This window comes from Bactrocera neohumeralis, chromosome 6 (assembly GCF_024586455.1).
Source record: "Bactrocera neohumeralis isolate Rockhampton chromosome 6, APGP_CSIRO_Bneo_wtdbg2-racon-allhic-juicebox.fasta_v2, whole genome shotgun sequence".
NCBI lineage: Eukaryota > Metazoa > Arthropoda > Insecta > Diptera > Tephritidae > Bactrocera > Bactrocera neohumeralis.
Window position 1 is genome coordinate 59,092,676 of NC_065923.1, and position 27,343 is coordinate 59,120,018.

A 27,343-nucleotide genomic window follows, 5' to 3' on the forward strand; every position below is an offset into this window, starting at 1 on the left:
ATCTCAATTTTCAATTGGGAAAGAAAATTCTGATTATCCATAGAAGGATACGGTTGGCCTAAGGATGTGATAGTTGCGCACAACAAATTAAACATTTATATGGGCGGCGCGAAAATGGAGAACGGACTTCAGGATACACTCCAGTCCAGTGTTAGGCATAAGGTAGCATTTTATGATGCCGAGCCACTACAGAATATTTCAAGCAGAAAACTTTGCTATTGGGAAAGTCGCGGATCTAAATTCTAATGTGTCAGAATCCAACTTCAGAGTTAATATCTATAAACAGCAATCAAGACAATAACCCCATGTCTTTGGAAATAGAAAGTGTCGTAGCGAAAAAGAAACTTTACTTTGCGGTTAATTCTATTAAGCTGCTAATAAATGATTTGTGGTGGTCGAAATTAATGGAATTCCTGCCAATTTTGTCAATATTGAAATAAGGAATGCAGGTATCAATTTTGTTTTTATTAATTTCAATAGTGAAAGGAAAAAAGATTTTGTAAAACTTTTGAAAACAAAATAATTTCATTCGAAATTTTTTTTCACAAAAAATATTCATTCCTTCAGAGTTTAGACCCACCCCAATACTACAAAGCACTTAGCACCAATAACACATAAACAACTTTTATATAAACAATTTGAATTTAAAACATATAGTATATATTATGATTTACAATTAAAGTTAGCCTTAACTAGGCGCGGAGCAAACGTTAAAAGCAAATCCGCGTGGAAATCACTTTTTTACGATTGTTTTCGGTTTTCCAATACTTCGTCGGTACAAAACCAAAATAAGTACGTGCTGATTAAAACATCTGCATATAAGTGCATGACTTAAGTGCGCGCACACTCAACTTGGCAATCATTAGGGCGAATTGCGGCAATGCATTGCTGAGCTTTGCGTTGCACACGCTCGAGGGGAACACACATGTTTGGCAGTGAATGTGTTGGTAAGTAAACGTATATGCTTGAGCTTTGGCCGGAAGTACCACATTTTGAGCGCTTGCATTTAAGTGAGAAATAAAAAAATATAAAAAAAAAAAAAAATATAAAAAAAAATATAAAAAAAGTAAAAATGAAGAAAATAAAGAGATTGAAAAAATTTCAATGCGTGCAACATTTAAAATTAATTTATGTTAATTTACGATTTTCCGATTTCCATGCATTGAGCATAATAATAGATTACAGTTATGCTGCGTGCATAATATATATGATAATATGGTATAATAGAACAAATAAATATTTCCAAACATATGTATGTATGTATATTGAGTATATTTCTGCATAACTGCATATAAATATATATTTTTACAGACAAAAACGTTTACCTTGAATTAATTTTTGCTTTACGTCCAAAACGTAAAAGTATTTATTTATTTATTTTCGTAATTTTGGCTTTTTTGTTGCTCGGTCTGATGGCTGATTAATCGCCGAGCAAGCTTAAAAAAATTTTGCGTTATTTCAAGCATTGTTGTGCCTTTATTTTGCACGCTTTGTGAACATTCTTTTTTTGGCCAAATTGTTGGTAGGAAAAAAGTGTTTTTAAGCAGAAAAACAAACAAACAAATTGTTGCATATCGTTTTGTTGTTAAAACACACTTTCGAGTTTTTAATGAATATATGTACATATATGTATACTATATGTACTTATGCACACTATTTTTGAGTTTTGACCAAGGTAAACAGTGTTGAGTGGTTTTTCGGAATTATGGTTGCCAAAAATATAAATTTTCGGCACGAACTAGCGCGAATGCAGAAAGTATATACATATACATACATATATACCATACAATGGTGCGAATTGAATTAAAAAAAATCGCCAAAAGATAAAAATTAATTGATAAAGGTGCCAAAAAAGAATACTAAATTGAAAAAAATACTTTAATTTCAAATTTAAACAAGAAAATACATGTTTAACAACACTTTTATTTGTTTTTTTTTTTTTTGTTTACAAACGTAATTTCAATTTTGCAATATTAGAGCCAACAAAAACTTCTAAAAATATATACTCCTAAATGTACTAAACTCTAAGTATGAATATAGATCAAGTTTTACTTTAAGAAAATAAGTGAAATTATTACAATAGGTGAAAAATGTATAATGCATAAAATGCGAAATAGGGAAAAATGCAGCGAGAATAAACTTAAAATTATTATACTTTTGCAACCAGCTGCTAAAGAATATTATAGTTTTGTTCACCTAACGGTTGTACGTATCACCTAATACTAAACGGGATAGATATAGGGTTATATATATAAAAAGATCAGGATGACGAGAAAAGTTGAAATCCGGATAACTGTCTGTCTGTCCGTCCGTGCAAGCTGTAACTTGAGTAAAAATTGAGATATCTCGATGAGACTCGATATGTGAATTCCTTAGTACAAAACAAGAAAAAATCACAGGTGCATTTCTTTAAGTAACTATATATAGTTATATATAGTTTTCCGATCTGAACAATTATTTTGGGAGTTTATATTGTTATCTCAAGCAGTAATCCGCGTGGAATTTCGTGAAGATATTTCGTCAAATACCAAAGTTGTCCATACAAGAACTTGATACCGATCGTTCAGTTTGTATGGCAGCTATATGCTATAGTTAACCGATCTGAACAATTTCTTCGGAGATTACATTGGTGCCTAAGAAAATAATTTATACCAAATTTCGTGAATATATCTTGTCAAATGTGAAAGTTTTCCACACAAGAACTTGATTCCGATCGTTCAGTTTGTATGGCAGCTATATGTTATAGTGGTCCGATATCGGCAAATGAGCAGCCTCTTGAAGAGAAAATAACGTTTATAAAATTTCAAAACGATATCTTAAAAACTGAGGGACTAGTTCGTATATATACAGACAGACAGGCGGGCGGACAGACGGACAGACAGACTGACATGGCTAAATCGACTCAGCTTAACATACTGATCATTTATATATATACTTTATAGGGTCTCCGACGGTTCCTTCTGGGTGTTACAAACTTCGTGACAAACTTAATATACCCTGTTCAGGGTATAAAAAAATTAAGTTCGTAGACTGGCGTAATCGGACCACTGGCCCGCTCACAAATTGTCATTATCCGAAGCATATAACGTGCCATAACTAAGCACTAAGTTAAAATATAAAGCCTGTGAGCAACACCTTTGAAAAAGGGAGAGTTTAATGTACATATCTCTTAAACCACTTAAGCTACAACAACCAAATTACTTCCCATATAGCACAATTATAAATTTCCATTTGATTCATTCAGTTTCCAGTACACAAATTAAGAAGCAATTAATCTAACGGGATACAACTTTGAACAAATAATTTATTTAGTGTGTGCCACTTTATGACCAAAAATTGTTTAAATCCAATAAAAACTGTTCAAGCCCCTAGGTACCGAATATTTAGACCCGGGTACCTATAGTTGACTTTTGATCGAAAATGTCGGTCAACGTGTGATATATGTATGTAGTATATAACTGAAATTAAGGGATAATCCTTCTCTTATAATGGTATGTCTGTATGTCAAAAATGGGTTGAATCGAACTTTCTTTAGCCCCCATATACTTAATATAAAGATTTTCGAACTTCCGGCTGACTTTGTACCGCATATATCGGTCAATATGTGGAGATCCCAATGAAAATAATAGAGCGTGTTTTATTCATAACAGTGTATATTTGGGCCTAAAATAGATACAATTGAGCGAAACCTTGGCCTAGCCCCTATATAACTAATATCGGGATTTTCGAATATCCGGCGGATAAAAAGGTGCAAGAGTATAACAATTTAAATTGAAAAATACAGTTTTTACAATAGTAACAGGAATTATTTAATAACATAAAACGAAATGTTATATGTATGTATATACTTTGAGATGAAATTAAATTAAAAAGAGAAACAGCGAAAAATAAATTTTAGTAAATATATATATTGTAAGAGAGTAAAAAAATTAAGTTTAGGTTGTTGATTCCAAGAAAAAATCCATTCGAATCGTTTTAAGAGTTGCCCAGAGACATATTTTGGGCTTTAGGTAAACATCAGTAGCCTACTTAATTAATATCGGTAGATAGACCCATATTTTATATATTGAGTAAATTATGCCAACTTTATATGTAAGTGGTTTACTTTATGATTTTCGGCTCAGTTGTTGGACGAAGATTTAGTAACTACTTTGACATTACATAATAAATAATTTGTATTTCCGTATAATTCAACTGCTTGCGAACTTATTTATAACTAACATTTTTTCCATTCAATTGGATTAAGGTTAAGACAAGCTTTAACGATATCGTATACAGTAACATATGTCTGGTAATATTAAATAGATTACATACATATACACAAATAGTCTGAAATATGATACCGAGTTGATAGCCTTTGGGTTGTCGATTCCGGTTACATAGACCCAACTGTCGTGACGATAGGAAAGCTTCATATTCTAATTGGTTGAATTAATTTTTTATTAGGTGGCTAGTTTTGAAGCTTACTATTATTATAATAAAGCAACCTATTATATATAAGATATACTAAAAATTGTACTAAGTGATGGGTTTTTATATTTATGGTAATAAATAAATTTTTCTTGAATAAAATATTTCGTGGCAGATTCAACCCTGTTCCAAGGGCTTAAGCAGTTAATGTTCTTTCGAAAATAAACAGTGCATTGAAAATTCTTAACACTGAAGAAACATTGACAAGTTTATCAAGTTCCATTTTTCATAGCCATCCACTTACATAAATATTCAGTAAGTACTCACATACTATGTAGCGTCATAAATAGATGATTATTGAGTACATGGCTAAGTGAAAAATATATTTATAGTCTTTTAGCATTTGTGCATTATGGCGAAAAATACCACACACAGAATTCACCTGCAAACACTTGTTATCTACAGTAGAGTGTGTAAAAATTAATTAGTTTCATAAATAATATATAAAATCAATTTATATCTTCTCAGAAACTTTTTGATATCGAGACAACGATAGATGTTGCAAGTAAAATGAACTGAGTTAACAGCTGATATCACCGTTAGAAGGTTAATAATGAGGTATGTAAATAAGGCATCGGTAAAGATCTCTCATAAGTCGAAGGCCGCGACATATTTATACATTTTTTTGGCTAGATTAATTACATACATACAAACAAACCTAATAACTAGATGGAGCTATGAGTACCAACTTCGAATGGGATCTGCTAACTTCCTGCTTCGTTCGGGCAACGTTGAGATAACATATAATATCCCTATAGAATTTAAAATTCGTCAGAATGTTATTCCATTATTAGAAAGTTTCGCCGATAGTTGGAACTGAAGTTAATTTTGGTTAAAACAAAGCCAGTTCCGATTACAAACTAATCCGATTATAACAGTTCGCGATTCAGGATATACATAACTGACGGAGACGAAGAATTACTATACTATTTAAAATTGGAAGTCATTGGTATCATAAAACTTGAGAAAAATTGTTTGAGGAGTACAATTTGTCGACAAGACAGCGAACTGTTATATTTGTTAGAGAAGGCATAAGTGGAAATCTTTTATAAGAAACTAAAAGACTTTGTAGAATGATGGACTAAGAATTCCTCACAGATTTTAAACAATCTTCTGAGTTTTGGTTTTAGCAACCTTTTCTTAGTAGCTTAATTAAATCAGTGTTCAGTGTTTTTGTGAATAAAGAAATGAATAACAAGACTATTAAGGAAGACAATGGTATTTTTCCAACCCACAATTGAAGAGTTGCTTTTTTTTATCAATAATTGGTAACTTTGGATTTTGGATGCTTTGTATTCACATAATCAGGCGTTTTGGACAAGAACCATAGTTTTTCAAGCATTTTGAAGAATTTTTCTAAATTGTAGGCATTGAAAGCATTGCATCTAGAGGTTCTAATGTGAGAATATAGAACAAGTTATCATTGCAATCACTGGTCCCTGAGAACGCCAACCTGGTGTTAAATGTTTCTGTAAATTCATATAACAGAAAAAATTCCAAAAATTTGAAATTGTCTGGGTGATTATTTGAATTTTGTATGTTTGAAAACGAATCTCAAACTCATCAATAGGAAGTGAACAACTGAAACTACTTCACTGTGATGACTTTGTGAGGAAAATTAAGTTTTGCTAGAGCCTTAGACAATTTTAAGAAACTTTCTTTGAAGGTTTTTTGTACACCCTATGGACGCACACTTATTTTGCGAGAGAAAAGAAATATTAACCCTTTGCCCTCGGGACCTATTTCGCGCGGCGAATATGCAATTCGAAGCGTTTCGTAGCGTATTTGGTGAATTTTTTACCTCTAACTTAATATCTAACATAAAATGATTACACACATAAAGTAACACATAAAACTTTTATATTTTAATATTAAATGTATCTTTACATATTTAAGATGATAACTTTTCAAATGTTACTTTTTGTAATTTGGCTTTGTATGGTATTTGAGATAACAACTGCAGAGATGCATTTCCGGCTATCACAATCACTATCGTCACTACTGCTGTTATACTCTGTATCTTGAAGATCTCTGTGTAGAGCCGTAATTTCCTCTTTAAGCATCATGAAATCAAACTCATCTTCATTTGAACTTAATTTGGTATTATGTTTCATGTATTTAAGGATCAAACAATTTAAATTCAGGAGCCATTCTACCACGACTGTCAGGTTTGAACTGATGCCGAAAACGCAGTCCGGTTCTTGATTGCGGACTAATCCCAAATAAGAAAATCTTGTCTCCATTTCCGTTTACACTTCATAGGGGTATATAGAAAGAGCGTAAGAACCCGCGTCGAAGAAAGTAAACGAAAATCGTAAGTCACACGACCGAGTTACCGCAGCAAACTAAGTGGTGAGCGATAGTCACCGCTCGAGTTGCGGAAGCACACCCTTTGGTGAGTGGGAGCCCCCTCTCGAGTGCAAAGGGTTAAGTTCTTAACAATGACCAACCTGCTAATATTTTGCAAATTAATAATTTTTTAGACAAACACTCATTTTGGTGAATAAAATTTAGTTTTACGGCTACCACTGCCGCTGCTATTACTTTGTGCACCACTAGGCGCACAAAGTACTTGTATCTAAAGAACCACCGCAATAATAAAAATAAATAAAATTCTTTCCATCGTTTATATAGTTTCGTTGGAAAATTTAAGTACAAACATATAAACCTACACAAAGGCGCGAGAGTACAACGAAAAAAAAACACACGAGAAACTTATGGACGACCAACCAGAGAGGCTGGGTGGTTTGTTCACGCAGAAGAAATTATAGAATGAGAAAAATTAAATTAAAATGAGTACAACCACAAAGAAATCACAATCACTTACAACAACAAAAACACACAACGACATTTTATAATAAAAGCAAGTCTTAAACGAAAGACTGCGTGCTGCAGAGATACATACATATATAATAACAAAAAAACAGTAAGGGAACTTGTACACACTATTAATTATAACATTTTTCCATGTCACCCCACCAAAGTTGCTAAATTTAGTGCATATTAGAAATTCACTGCTGACGAGCATTGGCAAACGAGTCAGCAACGCTGCTGCAGTCGACCGCGTTACTGTGGCACACCATAATTTTCATCACGGTGCTGCTTCTCAACTCAAAGCGAGCCAAATATACACATATGAACACAAACACACATATACACGTGCACTCTTAAAAGTGTATGGTTACGCATAGCGAGTGAATTTCAGGTGCAAGCGAGCAACTATTTTCTGTTTATGTTTTGTTTTGTTTCAAGGAATATGTGGAGCGCGCGGTGGGGCCACCATATTTACGTGTGTGTGTATTTGCAGAGTGTCAGCGCAGCGCGTTGCAGTTTATAGTGTTCTTTGGGTGCGCCGCGGTGCCATGCGGGTTAATAATTCTCGCAAATGGAAGCGGTATTATTGTGATTGTTGTTGCTGCATGTCTTTGTTATATTCTCGGCTTGTGCGTGCCGCGGTCGGCTTAGCTGTAGAATTGCGAGTTACGCTTTTGGTGTCTAATTCGCATAAAATCATGTTACCTACTTTCCACACAACACCAAAAAAAAAAAAAAAACAAGTAAGGAAGGGCTAAGTTCGGGTGTAACCGAACATTTTATACTCTTGCAACTTGCAAGAATCAAAGCCAGGGAAATAATTTAAGGTGTAAAAGAAATTTCAGCATTAACTTCAATCCGTTGGTTTTCAATTGGATTTAAGTCAGGGCTTTGCGCTCAAAATATCTATCCTCTCTGTAGAATTGGTTTTCTACTACAGTGATACCGACCGAAAATACCCATTGTAGCTGGTAAGTGCAGGGTTGTTATGGAATTTATGGAAAAATAACTCCATAGGTCCCGAAATCACCAGACATTAATCCTAATCAAAATATCTGGAACTTTTTGGAAAACCGTATTCGAAAACATCGAATTTCATCAAAATAAGGCTAAAAAAGTGGATCATCGACTAAGTGGGTCAAAATATCCGGAAATAATATTAAAAATCGAGTGGGGAGCATGCGTCGACGTCTAGGGACAATAATAGCAACAAAATGTAGGTCAAAACTGCTAAAACTATTGTAATTACTTTTGATTTATATAAATAATCATTGGTGTACGTAAACTTTTTTGATATGAATTAGGCGCATTTTAAGCTTTAGCATTAATTTTTCTTATTTGAGTAAAAAAAAATTTTTGATATGTTACATTTAATGTTAAATATACATATCTTGAAATGGATCGAAAAACCCACAAAATTTATTCATTTTAAAACAAATAAACGTGTCGTAATTTAATAGAACTAGGTCTATGTAAACTTTATTGGTTCACTGTATCTTCGAGGCGGGATCGTTATCTTGCATAAATTTCCATTTAATTGGCATAGACTCAAAAGCATATGGTTCCATATGGTTTTTTCCATTGATTCTTACGGACCTACACCATGCCAAGAAAATGCTCCCCAAACCATAATATTTCCGCCACCATGATTTATCGTCTTCTGAGTGTACCTAGGATTATATTCTTGGCACTAAAGACGATGTACAAATATTCTACCATCTGGTCCTATTCTATCCTGTTAATCTTTGTTTCGTCACTCTACAATAAATTTTTCAAAAAATTTAAGCTTTTCTGTTGATGAGCTTTGGCGAATATCAGTCGTTTCGAAATATTTTTTTTTGAAAGGAGTGGTTTCTTCCTCGATATGCGTCCGAAAAACTTTGCCTGATTCATACGTCTTCTGACAAGTCTAGAGCCCATTGATTGCTTGATATCAGCTGCTACCTGCCGTGATAATTTAAATGGACAATTTTTGGCGATTCTTACTATAGCAGCGTCTGTAGGCGCATCCATACATAATTTGATGGCGTTGTATACTTTTTTACGAGAAATTTTCAATAGTTTAGCAATTCCGGCCACTTTTTGCCCTTTTTGTACATGTTCCAAATTATTCGCCTTTCTTCTATTAAAGTATGCTTTCCGGATTCCATATTATAATATCTCTTTCACTGAAATACTTTTCATTATTTATTTTTCAACAACACAAAAAATGATGTTTTTAAATTAAAAACTGGGCGCGTACTACTTTTGCGAAGTAATCTGTGCCATTTATGTATTGTTCACTCAAAATCAGCATTGACTACGCATAATTAATAACGGTAAACAAAAAGCAAAACTCTACTACAGCAGCACCAAATTGAATGAAAAATTTTTACATTCTAAACAACTTTAACTTAAATAATTTTGGCATTTATATGAAATGAAACTTTGTGCCATTTATATGTCCTTAGCTGTTGACCGACATTTTCAATCAAAAATCAACCATAGGCACCGGGTTCTAAATATTCGTACCTAGGCGCTTGAACAGTTTTAATTAAATTTAAATAATTTTTTTTCACCCTCAAGTGCCCCTTGCTACTCCAATCCGCTGTACCAAACTACAGCAATATATCTTAATGGTTATGGCATTTTATATGTTTTCGGTTAATGGCGATTTGTGGGCGTGGCAGTGGTTCGATTACGCCCATCTACTAAGGAACCCACATACCAAGTTTCATCGAGATATCTCAAGTTTTTACTCAAGTTATAGCTTGCACGGGCAGTCGGACATACAGACAGACAGTCAACCGGATATCAACATTTCTCGTAATCCTGATCATTTATATGCACATATGTATATAACCCTATATCTATCTTGCTTAGTTTTAGGTGATACGGTTGTACGTACAGAACTATAATACTCTGCAGCAACTGGTTGCAAGAGCATGAAAATAAAAGAAAGAGAGAATGCAATGTGTAGGAGATAACATGAAGGTAGAAGAATAAGTAAAATTACTCGTAAATATTTTAAGACAAGCCAAACGTCAAACCAGCCACAGGGCAAATCTGTTTTCGCTGCAGTGCTAATGAAGTAAAAGTAAAAAACAAAAAGCAAAAACGGAAAAAATGTAAAATAGAATTTGAAATGTGATAATGAGGTGATCGCTATTGTTGTTGGAACCTGTAACCCAGTGAACATTTGAAGCTGTTACTTAAAATAAAGGTCTTAATTTTAGGTAGAATTTTTAAACGACCAAAAACTGTTAGGTTCAAAAAAGTTTTACATTTCTTAATAACATTATGAAGTTGATATTGTTAACTTTCTTAGCAAATCTTTTTTTGTTTTATAACTAAAGAGACTTATGTTTTTCAGTAATATTCTCAAGTTGAGATACTACATTTGAATATAATTTTCAATTATTTTACAACTTGATAATATTTTTTAATTTAAAAAACAATTCTTTAATCTCTAAACATGTCTCGAATTTTTCAATCATTTCGTCAAGCTGAAATTTATACTTTTCTCAATAATATTCCCAACTTTAGAATTATTAAATTATTAATATGTATGTAGTATGTAGGTATTTAAAAATTGACATTGAACATAATTTTCTCAATTTCCTTATATTTCTTAACTGTGTTTTCAGCTTCAGACTTATATATGTCAATCATATTTCTTCTTCTTTTTTTTATTAACGTAGACACCGCTTAGGTGGTTATAACCGAGTTTACAGTCGTTCCTTCTTTTCGCAATTTGGCGCAAATTCGAAATACCAAGTGCAGCCACGTCTTCTGCTTCCCCCGGCGGGTACTGCGTCGGATACTTTCAGAGCTTGAGCGTTTTCATCGTTCGACTCATTAGGTGTTGTCATCGTCCATGCCTCTACACCGTATAGCAGGACGGGAATAATGAATGACTATAGAGTTTGGTCTTTGTTCGTCGAGAGAGGACTTTACTTCTCAATTGCCCACTCAGTCGAAGTAGCACCTGTTGGATTTCGAGGCTGACATTGTTGTTGCTCCATTATAGAGGAAATTATCTACGACTTCGAAGTTATGACTGTCAACAGTGACGTGGGAGCCAAGTCGCCAGTGCGACGGCTGTTTGTTTGATGACAGCTGATATTTCGTCTTCCCCTGATTGGGAGTGGCTTTGTCTTTCGATATTTTCAATTTGAGCGTAATAAAATTCTCAAAGCAAGTACTCTAACAACTTTCACTTTAGTTTTTTATACTCTTGCAAAATGCTGCTATATGGTATAATAGTTTTGTTCACCTAACGGTTGTTTGTAATCCGGATATCTGTCTTCCCGCGCGCCCTTTTGTGCAAGGTATAATTTGACAAAAATTTGAGATATGGTAATGATGGTACACGTGTTCATGACAAAAAAAAGAGCGTAATCGGACTACTGCCTCGCCCACAAACTGGCACCCAGGCAAAATCTTTGAAAAAAGTCGGCTTGGCTCCGCCCTCTAATATGTTTAATGCACATATCTCTTAAACCACTTATTATCAAAACTCCTTTGGTTTATGACATTCCCCTGACATTTTTATACTACAGTATGGGATAAAACCTTCAACACATAATGCCTTTAGAGTGTGCAACACTATGGCCAAAAATTGTCCAAATCGTACAAAAAGCAAGTCCTTAGGTACCGAATATTTGGACCCCCGTACTTATGGTTGACATTTTACCGAGAATATGTTAGATTTATAATTGAAATTCAGAAAGAATCCTCTCCTGATAGCAGTATGTCTGTGTGCTAAAAATGGGATGAATGGGATCAAAAATTCTTTTAGACTCTATATATAGCTGATATACAGATTTTCGTACTTCCGGGTGACTTTATACCGCATATATCGGCCCATATGTGAATTATAAAATATTATAATAAACACTATCAACTGAAATCCCTTGTCTAAGAAAGCTAAAAATAATTTTAATTCTATAAAATTGATATAAAGGCATTATTATATAAAATATGGGCATTAAATAAAATAGTTGTTAAGTCTTAAATTTGAAAAGATTTTTCGAAAGGGTTTACAACTATTTCTAGATAGGTTTCAGAAGTAAAAGTTCAGAAGTATAAAATTTATACAACAAATTAATACGTAAAATTAAGCGAAAACATTTCAAAAGCTCCTTTTAAATTTTTTTAAGGATTGGAATCTGTCCATTTTTTTTATTTATTTATATTGATAAAATAACTAAAATATTTAAATTTGCAACATCGAACTCGGAAAGGGGACGAAACATTTCTGTTGAGCTTTGTTCTGTTGGTAAAGTTCAATTTAAGAAAGTTGGTTAAGTTCATTTGATATTACCTTATTGGTATTATATGAAAGGTATTTGAGAAATGTTTGATATTGGGTATTCGTAAAAGCCTTTTAGTATTTCTAATTGAACTTCAACTTATTTTTTTTTATATTTATACTAATAAATAAATAAGCAAATACTTATGTACCATTTTGGTCGACCGCTTTTTGCCACTTTTCTGCTAGAGACATTATTCCATCAGTGTAAAACTTTCATCAGTGTAAATCGAACTTTCAAAAAAGGAAGTGAGCAAACCATTGTTGTCTAAATCAAACTGATACAGCATCGTCTCCGTAAACTTAACAATATTCATTGGTCACTTGCGTGGCACCCTTCCCTTTTTTATACACAAATTTCAAAATATAGCGAATTTCTTCATTAATTTCACTCATTTTCGAACAGCTGTAACTTTTTTTCAACTTCTCCGAATATATTTTTTTAATGAAGCTGAAAATCTCATCTTTCCAACATTATATGCTGTGAACAATGTGATTGGTAGCATTGGAAATATACGAACATATATGAACGTAGGAAACGACATCTATTGACAAAATACGAAATATACTTTTTCGACTGCCCAATATTTTTATATACATATGTACTACCAGTAAAAGTTTGTGTGAATAGTTGCAAATCGCCAAAAAATATTATTTTTGTAAAATTTACCGTTACGAATATCCAATCATGTAAGTATGAATATTTTTAGTTAACTGGGTTGTCACTTTCGAGAAAAATAGCGCATAGGAAAGTGTGCGCTTACGCGACAGTGTTATTTATTAACTGCCAGTTACACTGTGTAAGCTATAAAATTAAAACCCTAAGGTCAAAGGGTATGAACTATGTGCGCTTTAAACGCAGTCTTTAGTGAAGCTTTGTGTGGTGTTGCTGCAACCACTACATGCAAATACCAACAACACCGCTTTGCACGCTAATTTTGTTCGCACAATGGATTGGAAAAATTCAACAAGAACACAGAGCGCATTCACAGGCATCGTTATCGGTGGCACATCTAACAGCTATTTGAAAACCAGGCAGAAGATTGTAGCGGAGTGGAGGAGTGTGAAGATAGCAGTGGTAGGAGTAGTGGTGACTTCATGCCGCTTTTCGACTGATTAAAATCGTGTTCGAAATAAAGTAACTACCAAAACAGTTATCTCGTTATCGCCAACGACGTGGTTTGCTGACTCGCCAAACACACACACATGTATGTATGTACACTAGTAGGGCGGGTCGTTTTTTTTTTTATAAAATCGTGCATGCGGAAAATGTTCTACGGTTAATTCTGAACAGCTTGAGAGAATATAGTTCTAACTAAAACCGATTTCGAGCCAGAGATTTTTTGATTTGTTTTTGACATTCTATTGATCATTTGTAGGAATCGAGCAGATCGGACAACTAAATCATATATATCCCATAGATTAAATTTTACCTTCGAAATCTTATGAGAGGGCTTCATGGGAACCGGTGTGAAAAGGAGGATGGGCGTGGCACTGCCCACTTTTTGGTGAAATCCCATATCTAAGGACCCAACCGACCGATTTCGACTAAATTTAGTAAACAGCATTCTTCTCGCAATCCTATGTCACAGTGTGAAAATGGGCGAAATCGGGTTATAATCACGCCTACTATCCATCACTATCACTATCCAGTACACAGATCAAGATGTAATTAATATAGCGTAATAAAATTTTGCAGTAAAGTGTGCCACCACGAGTTACGTGGCCCCATGTTGCCTACGCAATACTGCGATACAAGCCTTTACGGCTGTGCAATCTGCACATAGTTAGCGCGCCGCGCCGAGCCGCCACTCAACCCGAGTGGCCAACAGAGGATCTCCACGGTCCACAGGAGCTCAAACAGGCAACATAGCTGCCACTCTGACTTGTACCCCCTCCCAAACCTTCATCCCGCTCCCATCCTCGGACAAGAACCAATCAGCAACTCTTGGTTCCTCGCACAATCTGTTCCGTGTATCAGACCGTAATACGTCGGAACGTCACATCAGTCAAGTGCAATTCCTGCGCTTGCATTGCCCCATGCTGCAGGGGTCTGCCACCGTAACACACAACAGTGGCGTCGCCAACCAACACCCCAGTGCGACAACCGCCCCTGCGGGTTCAGCAGCTGCAACAAATACCACTTACACGCCACTCCCTCACCCCCAGGATCACCCACGGACACCCGCGACAAACCCGCATTTTCAATTTAACTGCAACGGACTCCAGAGTAAGATCGAGGAGATAGTTGCACTTATGAATCGGGAACACGTATCGATAGCTGCGGTCCAAGAAACCAAACTAAACAGCCGCTCAGATCTTCGGAGTTGTGCCGATTTCAAAGTAATACCCTAGAATGTCAGGGTATAGCTATCCAGTCAGGCGATGTCGAGCTCGAAATATTTAATATATACATACCCCCAGTTACATGTTTCCCTACAGGATATCACCCGAATATAGGCGCGCTACTTCGTGGTGAAAACCGTCTGGTACACGGCGACTTTAACTATCTTTGACATTCCTGCCTGTCAAACGATCGTAGGCGATTGAGCTGGCGGAACAGATTGACGATTCGACATTCTGCACAATGATTGACGAAGCACCCACCAGAATTATGGGCACCTGTAATAACTCGCCCGATATTACAATTGCTAGTGGTGGTCTGATAAATAGCATAACCTGGCGACCTATGCTAACTCTCGCATCAGACCATCTGCCCAAATTTATCTCGATCGAGAAACCTCCTGATTTTTAACAAAGCTAACTGGGTCGGCTTCACAGAATTTACTGAGAGCACCTTCAACGCTCTACCCATTCCTACGGATGTATGCGTTGGCGAACGTCGATTCCGCAAGGTGATCGCAGCAGCTACCGCTCGCTTCCCGGCTAGAAGAATAGCGGAAAACCGCCCTAATTTCCCAGCCGAAGCAGCCGTTTTAGCTATACAGTGCGACACTTTACGCCATGCCGATCCCGGGGATCCCCGAATAAGGGATTGATATCGGAGATTCGGCGAATGGTACACCATCATAAGCGGACGAAATGGATAGAGCACCTGAAGTCCTGCAACCTCTCCATCGGTGTGAGTAAGCTTTGGGCTACTGTCAAGGCTTTGTCTAACTCGAAGAGACATGACGACCGAGTTGAAGTTCGGACCCGAAGAAGTGCGCGAGTTATTTAACCGGCAGTTTACACTGCACCCTTCGGTAGACAAAACCAAGCGATGTGTTAACCAACGGCTGCGCAAAATGCCAAACGACTGCGCGCCACTTACTTTCACCGATGAGGAGGTTCAGAATGTCATCAACAAATCAAAATCTTCTAAATCGGCGTCTTCCATTATTGACCCTGATGGAATCAACATGCTCATACTAAAGCTATTAGGCGCGACGGGAGTAAGCTATCTCACCAAGGTCTTCAACCTGTCGCTGACCACTCTTCAAATACCAGATGTGTGGAAAGTCGGAAGAGTGGTCCCACTACTGAAACCTGGGAAACCCGCCAACAAAGGGGAGTCCTATCGTCCGATAACTCTCCTCTCCCCAGTAGTGAAGACACTTGAGGTCTTGCTACTCCCGACCTTCACTCACCATTTGAGCCTAGCCAGCCACCAGCAAGGATTCCGAAAAGTGCACAGCACTTAGCGTCATAAATGCTCATATAGTTCGTGGCCTCAACCAGAAACCACCCTGTGAAAGAACGATCCTCGTAGCGTTGGACTTGTCAAAAGCTTTTGACACAGTCAACCACACAATTCTACTGCAGGACTGCAAAGTACGCTTCCTCCAGCACTGAAGAGGTGGACCATGAACTACCTGAGCGGTCGCCAATCATCCGTACTACTTCGAGGTGAAACTGAGAAAAATTAAACAGGGGGTTCCGTAGGGTGGTGTCCTCTCCCCGTTACTGTTTAACTTCTACATCTCGAAACTCCCACAGCCACCAGAAAGAGTTTCTATAACCTCGTACGCAGATGATTGCACGATATTCACGTCGGGCAATGGAATCGATGGCATATATTCGAAAGTAAACAACTACCTCTCCAACCTTTCTCGTTTCCTCACTGCACGGAACCTCACACTTTCCCCCACCAAATCCATAGCGACCATTTTTACGAACTGTACGAAGGAGTATAGACTTGAACTTATTATTGCAATCGATGGAGTCACAATTCCGACTGTCAATAACCCTAAGATTTTAGGTGTAACTTTTGATAGTCTATGCTCCTTCACTCCCCACATAACCGCGATTATCGCCAAAGTACAGAGCAGCAACAAAATCCTCAAGTCGCAAGCCGGCAGTACATGGGGAAAAGACAAAGAAACGTTGTTGGCAACATACAAGGCAATCGGCCGGCGGGTTCTCAATTCCGCAGCACCAATATGGTCGCCTGGATGTAGTGAGGAAACTCCAGACCTGTCAGAATACTGCATTCCGGACCACGACGGGATGCCACTTGATGTCTCCCATCGAACACCTACAAACCGGTTTTACACCCATATTCTCTTAGGCAAATTTGTTCAGAATGAACCGTCCCTGTAAAACAACCCACTCTAATGTCCGTATGTCATATGCTTATATAAAAGAATATATACTTTTAAAACTTACAGCGCTTCAAAATGGAAAATAAAAAAAGAATCACACACATATTTACCTACACACAATCAAAGTGCCTTCTAGGCAAAAACAAACGGTATGAGTCTGATAACACCAAATTACAGCATGAAAAGGAGTAGAAAATCGACAAAAATAATAGTGCAAAGAACCAACAACAAAAAAACTACTAGAATAACTTATCTTATCTTCATGCCTTGAGTCATACTTGTATGCGGTGGCAACCAAGTATTTGTTTGTTTTCAAGGGTGGTGGTGCGGTGCTCTCCACGGTTGTTTCACTAGTGCTGACAAAAACAACAGTATGTAGTAATGAACTTATTTGCCATTCACTGCGGCGATTTTTGTAGTTGTTATTTAATTTTCTTCTTTTTGGTGAGTGAGTACATACATGCGCGATTAGCTTTGCAATTTCGGGTTGGTTATTTGTCTGTTAATTTGATAAAAAAATTTGTGTTTTTTCAGTTTAGAAAAAGGCAAAACACTAGAAGTTATTAATATACATATGTATATAGACCAGGTTAAATAATTTTTGAAAACACTTACCAAAGCGTCGGATGAAATCCATCGGAAATTAAAGATAAAATAATAAAGACTAAGGGAAAAATAATTTACGGACGATCTAAGACCGTGAAAGGGATGGGGAAGGGAGGGGTTGCATTTTTAATATTTCCGTCAAAGCTACGAGTTTTATAAATGAAAGCTATATGGAAATGTTGTAGGTAATTAGATAATTTCACATAATCTCAAAATTTATGCATGTTAATTAATTTTTATCTTGTACAAACATTTTTTTCAAGAAATTTGATGGAATATTATGTCCTAAAAATACTGAATTTATTTAATTTAAAATATTTACTTTTTATCCTCACTATTTGAATTACATATTTTTTGGATGTAATATTAATTTTACACTTATACTTTTAATTTTTATGTTCACTAACACTTCTTAAAAAACTAAAACACTAAAAAAAAATTTTGGAATTCATTCATCGACGTGCTGGGGCTAAGTGAGTCCATGTGATCTAGGAGAGGGCACAATAGACCAAAGGTCGCGGTGCATTCCTCATAAATAAATCTAATCTAACACTTCTTTAAATCGTTTGTACACATTTTTTTTTACATTATATAATGCAAAAATAGTAACCCTGGGCGGTCCAACACCGGGGTGTCTCAGGTTTTTTTCGCGTTAAATTTCTTTTTATTAAACTTCCTTTCTATTGTATTTTTGTTAGTTTGTTCACACTGATTATTTGACAGTTTATAGCTCTTTCGTTATTGTTAAGTAAATAGATTTGAATAATAAGTTAAATATTGGATTAAAACTATTTTTGCACTATATAATGTAAAACAAATGTGTACAAACGAATAAGTGAAGTGTTAATGAACATAAAAATTAAAAATATAAGTGCAAAATTAATTTTAAATCGAAAAAATACGTAATTCAAATAGTGATAATTTTAAACTTTAAACGCAAAAAAATCTTGATCTGGAGAACCTCTTTTATCCGACCATGCCCATTTTATTTCCGAAATCCTGGTACATATTTTATTATTATTATTATTTTTGTTAATAAAAAATATTATATTAAAAGGAAAAAAGTAATTTTAAAATAAAGATTGAATCAATATTGAACTAACTGCAAATTTTTATTTTTGTGGCTGAAATGTAATAAGAAATATATAATCCTCATCTCTATTTATTTATACAAATTTATGATATTTTTATCCATATGTCAAACCCTTATTGAAAAGTATACATACATACATATGTACATACGTAATGAGATCAATAAAATAGTTGGCAGAACCGAAAGTATTACTTTATTAATATAATTTGGTATAATAAATATTGGTACATCATTAACACTAAAGACTAAATAAATGTTTTTCTTTATTTAAATCATTTGTAAAACATGAGTGGATACTAAGTACATACATATAAGCGCATTTAATACATGCCAAAATTTTATTGTGCAAAAAACTTGAATGAATTCAGGCCATTCCTGTGAAAATTTTTAACACATCAGATTTACTTTGTATAAAAAAATAGTAAACGAGTATTTATCAGTATTAAATACTCTAATTAATACCAAAAACTTGTTTCTAAAGAGCACAATAAAGTTTACATATTTTTTTTCTTGTTAATATGAACATACTTGACCGGCCTAACCAAAAATCACACCCACAGATATGTCAACACGCATGGAAATATTATTTCAAGCTCTAGTTGAACGAAAAAAAGTGCTTGCATTGTCTTTTCCGTTGCCCCGTTCGGTGTGCTTAACTAGTTTTTACACGTTTGTTTCTTGTGTTAAAAAAAAAACAAAACAACGACTTTGAAACCAGACGCACTTGAGACCTATACGAAAACAATTGAACCTTCAAGCAGTACGTCAACCATGCAATTGGAACGAGTGTAATAGGGGTGACTTTTAAGGGCTAACAAACACGCAAACAAACTTGCGTATTATTAGTCACTCAATGTTGCTGAAATTGGTGGCAATAGCAAAACCGGCAACACCACCACAACAACCACACAGGCTCAATGCCTCAAGGCAGTGCCACCAGAACTGTTTAGTAATACATATCCTGCTTGAGGGACATATATTGGCGCACCCATTCGCACCCTCCAGCACTCTGTTTATACAGAAAAACGGTAAAAAAAAAAATATAATAACGAATGCACTTACCTTTGTTCCGGCAGCTGTTTCAACTCAGACATATCCAGTTCCAATCGTAAATTCGACACTTCGCATAACAAATGATCACGATCAGCTGTGACTTCCTTGAGCTTTTCGCGCAGTGCCCGATTCTCGCGCAGCAACTCCTCTACATTGATCTTGACCGTATTCACTGCGGCAGCAATTTGCGGTGCCAACGATGGTTGTATTGTGGCCGTAGGCGTTGTCAAAACACCCACAGACTCACTAGAACCGAAAATATTTAAATCATTATAACGTACAATACTATTCGTGCCGCTACCGAGCGCGCTGGCACCTATTAGGCCACTAGCATTGGCGCTGCTGTTGGCGTCAATGCCAAAACCGGCCATCATTGAACTTGCTATGGCAAGCGATTGAGTGGTCTGATGCAGCTGCTGATCGAAAGATGCCTCAGAACTGCATAGAGAAATTGTGTCCTGAGCCAAATTATTTTGATTATATGCAAGTAGCATAGCATCCCCACACTCGCCACTCTCGTTCATTCTAATATGCAGATTGTCTTGTTGCTGTGACGAAAAGGATTCATCATTATCGCACATTCTCGACTCGTTCGTGCGCACACGCACACAAGTCTCTTAACACAGATGCACTTTGTATTTCCCCCCCGTTACTTCAAATTCAATATGTAGGTATGTATTTGCACTTATATCTCAATGAACAAGCACATTCAGCCAGAAAACACTTCAATATTTCTCTTTATGCTCGCTTTACTCATCAATTTCAACTTGTAAATTATAGTAATATTTGATTATATTTCTTAAAACTTGCTATTTATAAATATTTCATATGCACTGTAGCACAAATACACTTTGTTAAATGCACTCAGCGTGGGCGCAAATAAACAAACCATTCAATATTTTGCCAGAGTATTACGCATGATTCTTGAAATTAACACCATCATAAAATTTAATTGTTAGTACAAGGCCCTGCATTGGTCGCGATACATTGCGCTGTTATTTATTTAATTAATATCAGTTCTAATTCGCTTTATAAATTTCACAAATTTATTCAAAACTCCACCGAACACATTAATACCGAAGAAGCAACAAGAAAACTAAACCAACAAAAAAACAACAATGGAGCAATTCAAGTTTCCAACTGCTTTGCAGGGAAGCAAACTGCGTGCGGCTGAAACACTGGCTACTGTACAGGGTTGATTTTCCAAAATATAAATGTAATAAAATTTAAGCGTAAGAAATATCGAAAAGTTTGCCTGTTGGTTGGGAGACATAAGTTGCAGGTTTATTTGGAAAGAAAAGTGATATAAAATACATATATTTATAAATGTATATAAATAAATAATTAAGAAAATTTTATGATTTTTAAAGTAAATCTCTATATATTAGCAAAAGATTATGCAGCTGTTTTAATGCCATAATACATTTGAAATATAAATATATTTTTCGATAACGATAAATTTCTAAAATATTTCTTTAATATATAACTTAAGTCTCTCGTAATGCAAGATAATTTATAGGCTTATAATATAAAATTGATAATTGTCATTGCGGCATAGTATCATATTCGTGTTCATTTTATGTATTTTGTAATTTGTTTGGGTCAATAATATTTGATATTTCTTTAAGAGATTCAAATCGAGCCGCAGCAATAGCTAATATTAATAGAAAATATTATATAAAGATTCATTCCAATTTCAACTGTTACTTGCACAATGACCTCGAAAAACTTAATCCCCTATTATTAATTTCATAATAAATATTGCCACATTCCGTGGTGATTTATTAGTCAAGACTTTTCGTTTTCATCGATTGGGAATAGCATTGTCGACACTCGTTTTTATCTTGCACTGCACTGCCGACATACATTAATCTTTAAGAACAACTAGCGGCCCACAGAGGTCGCACAGATCGAAAACTGTGCCTTCTTACCACGTGGTGTGTTTATTTTATTGCAATTACAGCCGGAAGTGTGTGATGTTGAATATGTTTAATAGTGTGACTTTATTTGAGGAGCGGCTAATATTATGTTCCGACCAAAACTTTTAAGTAATTGGTTTACATTCAATCTATTCAATATTTTAGACTGTCATCAGTACAGCGAAAGATTTATGAAACAACTGTTTTTGACATAAAGCATTCACATCGTATAATATTTATTAAAAGAAAACAATGTCATGTCGTATTTTGTCATAAAAGCCGTTTTGTTTTAAATATTTTCCTTTTAATTTGCGTAAGCTCATGATTAAAGTCTCGTTATAAGATGGGTTTTGATCAAACTGCTTCTACTGCGTGGTTCAGTAACAAGAGTAACTCTTTATTTGGCCTCAAGGTCCAATTCATTAAACAACTGAAAGACACAAGATGAGTCCTTCTAGGCTTTGGCGAGATGTTTACACTCTCATCCCATCGCCTATGCAGAATAAAACTGACCAGCTTCGGATTAGTATCAGGTTGTTCAATAAGTTTTGTCGTTTGAAAAGAAAAACACAATTTTATGATTCAAAATACTCTTTATTATTCAGTATAATCTCCCTGAACATTAATACACTTGCTCCAACGATCCTCCAATCTGTGGATCCCATCTCTGAAGTGAGAAACCGGAAGGAATGCAAAATACGTTTAAACAGCCGTTATAACGTCTTCATTTGATGAAAAATGGCAAGCATTATTTTTTGGTAACACATAAATTTTTTGAGTTCTGGAAACGAATGGAAGTCGCTGGGGGCCAAATCTGGTGAATATGATGGATGCTTGAACAATTCGAACTTTAATTCATGTATTTTAGCTCTAATGACACTGTGCATTGTCCTGATGAAAAGTGATTTTTTCTTCTGCAAACCGGGTATTTTTCACGAATTTTTTCCTTCAACTGGTCCAAAAGGTAGCAATAATACTCAGAATTAATTGTTTTAGCAGTTCGCAAGTAATTCACAAACAAAATTCCTCTCACATCTCAAAAAACGGATGCCATAACCTTCTTGGCCGATTTCCGTACACGAACGCGTTTCGAAGCCAAACAGCCATGTTCACACCACTCTTTAGCCTCTTGATTTGATACAGGATCATAGTGATAGATCCAAGTCTCATCCATAGTGATGAATCGATGCACAACATCCACTTTATCTTTTTTAATACGCTCCAAATGTTGCTGAGAAAGTGGCATTCGAATGTGTTTTTGTTCCATTAATAGCGAATGCGGCACCCATTGTGCACACAGCTTTCTAAGACCCTAAATTTCACTTAAAATATGGTTCACACTGCCTAAAGAGATGTGTAGAGCCTTTACTAAATCTCTCTCAGACAATCGACGAGTTTCCAAAACCATATCCTGTATTTTGGCTATGATTTCTGAAGTGTAAAAGAGTGTACCAACAAAACAAAAAAAAATTGGGCTAGTAGCAACACCCTCTCTTATCGAACGACAAAACTTATTAAACAACCTGATACAAAGACACATTATCCAGAAGAACGACCCAAAGGTAACAATAAGATGAGAGCTCAAAGTGATTACGCCTTTGTTTTATTTTTTTTTTCATACAAATGATACTCAAAGGTGAGCTTTTAATTTTAAATAGAGAATAGTTATCTGGAGGATATTTTGTTGCAGTAAAATGACGACCCATTTGACGTAAACTTCTGTGAATCACCTCATGGATAGACCGATATTGTTGAAACAACCTCAAGTGTTAAGTGAAATTACTAGAAATTTGTAGCAAGGTTTGAAATACACCATTAACAGAATAGGCTACTGTGAAACCTGCGGATAAAATTGTATGGGAATAATCATATTTGACAAACGAAATCATTGGCAGTGGATTTGATAGAAGAAGGACGCTTGAGTATCTTCTATGTAGAATTTTCCGCTTGGATAACCGTCAAAGGATTAGCTTGCCGAAAACTGGAAAGTCGAGCGGAAAGTGTCGAAAATTTGCTTTCTTGAAGATTTTTAATCAGTCCACTTGCATGACAATTTTTACTGAACAATTGTTACTGCTTAAAGCAAGTATAGTAGCTCAATGAACGTCTTGCATTCCACTTAGAATTAGATTGATCTCGTAGCCGTGGAAGTGGTGACTCTTGACCAGCGCTGAAGCTTGGTCTAGACATCATAACGTGTTCCTATGTTAGTGACAATAGTTCAACGAATAATAGAAATATTGGTAACCCGAGTTTCCTTTCTCTCTCTTTTCATCAAACCAAGGCGTACTGCATAGTACGTAGTCTAAGTGGGCGGCGCAATTTACATCAATTTTCAATGCCACATTCGATTGTGTGAGCATTTAACAAAATGAGCATTGCGCTAGTCAGAGAGCAAAGTAAACCATAATTATGCACATCCACTTAATAATTCATTTATTTGAAAACGATAAAGGAGGAGGAAGTGCAAAATCGCCACTGGCATCCCAAACCACACACACGTGCAACAAATAGTGCAGAAAGCCAGTTTAACCCAAAAAACAGCCAGAGCTCACAAGTGTTTGTTTGGGAGTATAAATGCTCATAATAAATGGCTTCCAATGCCATTTTGGACAGGTTCATACGAAATCGTAGCTTCTGATAAGACCACCGATGTGGTCGGCGCAATTCAATGTGCTTTCATAATAACAATAAGAACAATAAACATTTGAGTTTGCAGTAGTTGGAGAAAAGCGTTGAGAGCTCATCGTTACTGCCACCAAACCCAAGTAGTGAAACGTACAACCAGCAACAGCTATATGAAAATAAGCACTTGAATATTGGGGTGGTGACTAACACCACTAACAAATCGACAAGTTGAGTTTCGCATGCGAATTTCGAATTCGGTAGGTGGTGTCGAACTCCTCCCAATACAACTCAGCTGCCGGCCGCTAGCTGTTAGTCGCTGGTGGTCAGTGGCCGCAACTCGCTCAATGTTGACTCGTGGTGTTTGGAGGTCTTGTATGCTGTGTGTCTGCTGCGAATGCAGAGGTGTGTAGTGTTGATCACTTCCCCTGGACATGAATGGGCTTAAGCGGCTGCTGATAAGGCTACTTGTGTGGATTAGTAAACTATTGAGTGTTCGTTTGGGTCTCGAAGTAGCGCGGAGGATGCATTGAGGTTAGTTGAAGGAAAAACTCTAAATTAAAGTTAACCAGACGTTAAAGCTTGAAATGTGGGATTTTGCAGTATATTAGCTTAGAGAGCACTTGATATACTAATTAGCTGTAAGTGTGCTAGATTAAATGAGACATTAGCTCCTTCGCATATTTAGCTGCTTACTGTGTAACCTTATGTTCGCCAATTGTAGTCAGAAAGCATATTCTTACCCCTTTTGCAATATTTTTATGCAACGCCCTACATAATTATATTTTTAGGAGCATAAACTCTACATTAAGTGCTAAGTCTGCATCTTCCCAATCATTGAGCATTTAATTGATACTTTTAAGATGGAACTGCACATCAATTATGAAACACTGCCCCGAAGCTCAGCAGTTTTTATGGCAAATCACTGGCTATGCATTTATTAATGTCTTCGATTTGGTTTATCTATAATTTCTGAGCAACCGTATGCAGTGAAGCGATCACACGCTCTTTTGATAAACGAGTAGGAAATGAAGCGTCTCCGCTGCTGTCTAATTGGTCCGGTAAATTTTGATAAAGTATGCAATAGAGAGCAACATAAATTTAGGAAGTGCGTACTCAAAGTGATATTGGTTCTTTGATACTTTCATTGTGAACGAATTATGGGCTTCTCCTCTCAAAAATGAGTGAAAATAATGAAGAAATTCTCTATATTCTGCAATTTTTGTATAAAAAAGGGAAAAATTAATAAAATGTGTGAAGTTTACGGGGGCGATGCGGTATCAGTTCGTATGCCACAACAATGGTTCGCTCGCTTCCGTTCGATTTACACTGAAAGAATAATGTCTCAAGGAAAAAATGGATATCTTGATGAAACTTGGTGCACTTGTCCCGTGGCATCGTCTGGTATTGTAGATGAATTTAATTTTAAACCGCAAATTAAGATATAAAACTTTATTTTGTTACAACGAATCGCATTAACAAGGGTTTTAAAATATTTAAAAAGTGACAGGTTTAATGTATATATCTCCTAAACTATTCAAGCTATATTGTACGGTACAAACTTTTAAAATCTTTTGACGAACTTGTGAAAATGGGTGAAACCGTAAAATGCTATATATGTATATGCCCCACGAAGTTTGGGTGATGATATCCAGCGATTACAATGATACGGTGGTGGCACACATTATAGAAAGCGCACCAATAGATCACTTTAAACGTGAATCCAAAAAAGGCACGTTTTATAGGAAGGTCTGCACTCGCAACATCGTACCCGCCCTGATTATAACAAGGAAGTACGGCTCCTGTGGAAACAGTGCAGTCTGGTAGGGATTCCATGGTAGAGCTAGGGGTAACAAAAAAAGAGTCAACTAGCCACAGGATCTTGAGAAAGCGGATGCCCGGTTAATCGCAAAACCGGGTTCCCTGTCTTACAGTGACACTTTACAGCAATGGGGCGAGAATGTGTCACGAATCAGAAAGACAGCCAAAATAGAGATTAGAGCTAATAAGAGTGAAAATAAGTGAATATAAGGAAGAAATATACAAAGTACTTGGCAATAAGGCGGACATTAAAGTCCGCTTAAAGAAAGTGCTAGAAATTCGTTACTTCAATGACGTCACAACAAAAGACGTATTCTTCTTCTTCTTAATTGGCGTAGGAACCGCTTAAGCGATTATAGCCGAGTTAACAACAGCGCGCCAGTCGTTTCTTCTTTTCGCTTTGGTCCTTCCAACGGAGTGGAGGTCTTCCTCTTCCTCTGCTTCCCCCGGCGGGTACTGCGTCGAATATTTTCAGAGCTGGAGTGTTTTCGTCCATCCGGACAACATGACCTAGCCAGCGTAGCCGCTGTCTTTTAATTCGCTGAACTATGTCGATGTCGTCGTATATCTCGTACAGCTCATCGATCCATCGAATGCGGTATTCGCCGTGGCTAACACGCAAAGGACCATAAATCTTTCGCAGAACTTTTCTCTCGAAAACTCTCAGCGTCGACTCATCCGTTGTTGACATCGTCCAAGACTCTGCACCATACAGCAGGACGGGAATTATGAGTGACTTATAGAGTTTGGTTTTTGTTTGTCGAGAGAGGACTTTGCTTCTCAATTGCCTACTCAGTTCGAAGTAGCACCTGTTGGCAAGAGTTATCCTGCGTTGGATTTCAAGGCTGACATTGTTGGTGGTGTTAATACTGGTTCCTAAATAGACGAAATTATCTACAACTTCAAAGTTATGACTGTCAACAGTGACGTGAGAGCCAAGTCGCGAATGCGACGACTGTTTGTTTGATGACAGGAGATATTTCGTCTTGCCCTCGTTCACTGCCAGACCCATTTTCTGTGCTTCCTTGTCCAGCCTGGAGAAAGCAGAACTAACGGCGCGGGTGTTGAGGCCGATGATATCAATATCATCGGCATACGCCAACAC

General features: G+C 36.2%; 1 protein-coding gene across 1 annotated transcript in view; it reads right to left on the reverse strand.

The window, feature by feature from the left end:
- LOC126763272 (IQ motif and SEC7 domain-containing protein 3) overlaps nucleotides 1-20,952 on the reverse strand; it is a 176,980-nt gene extending 156,028 nt beyond the window's left edge. The window contains exon 1 of the mRNA XM_050480591.1: nucleotides 19,883-20,952. Within this exon, the coding sequence (XP_050336548.1) occupies nucleotides 19,883-20,454 (572 nt within the window). The 5' untranslated portion in view covers nucleotides 20,455-20,952. The remainder of the gene's footprint in view (nucleotides 1-19,882) is intronic.
- Nucleotides 20,953-27,343: the final 6,391 nt, after the last annotated feature.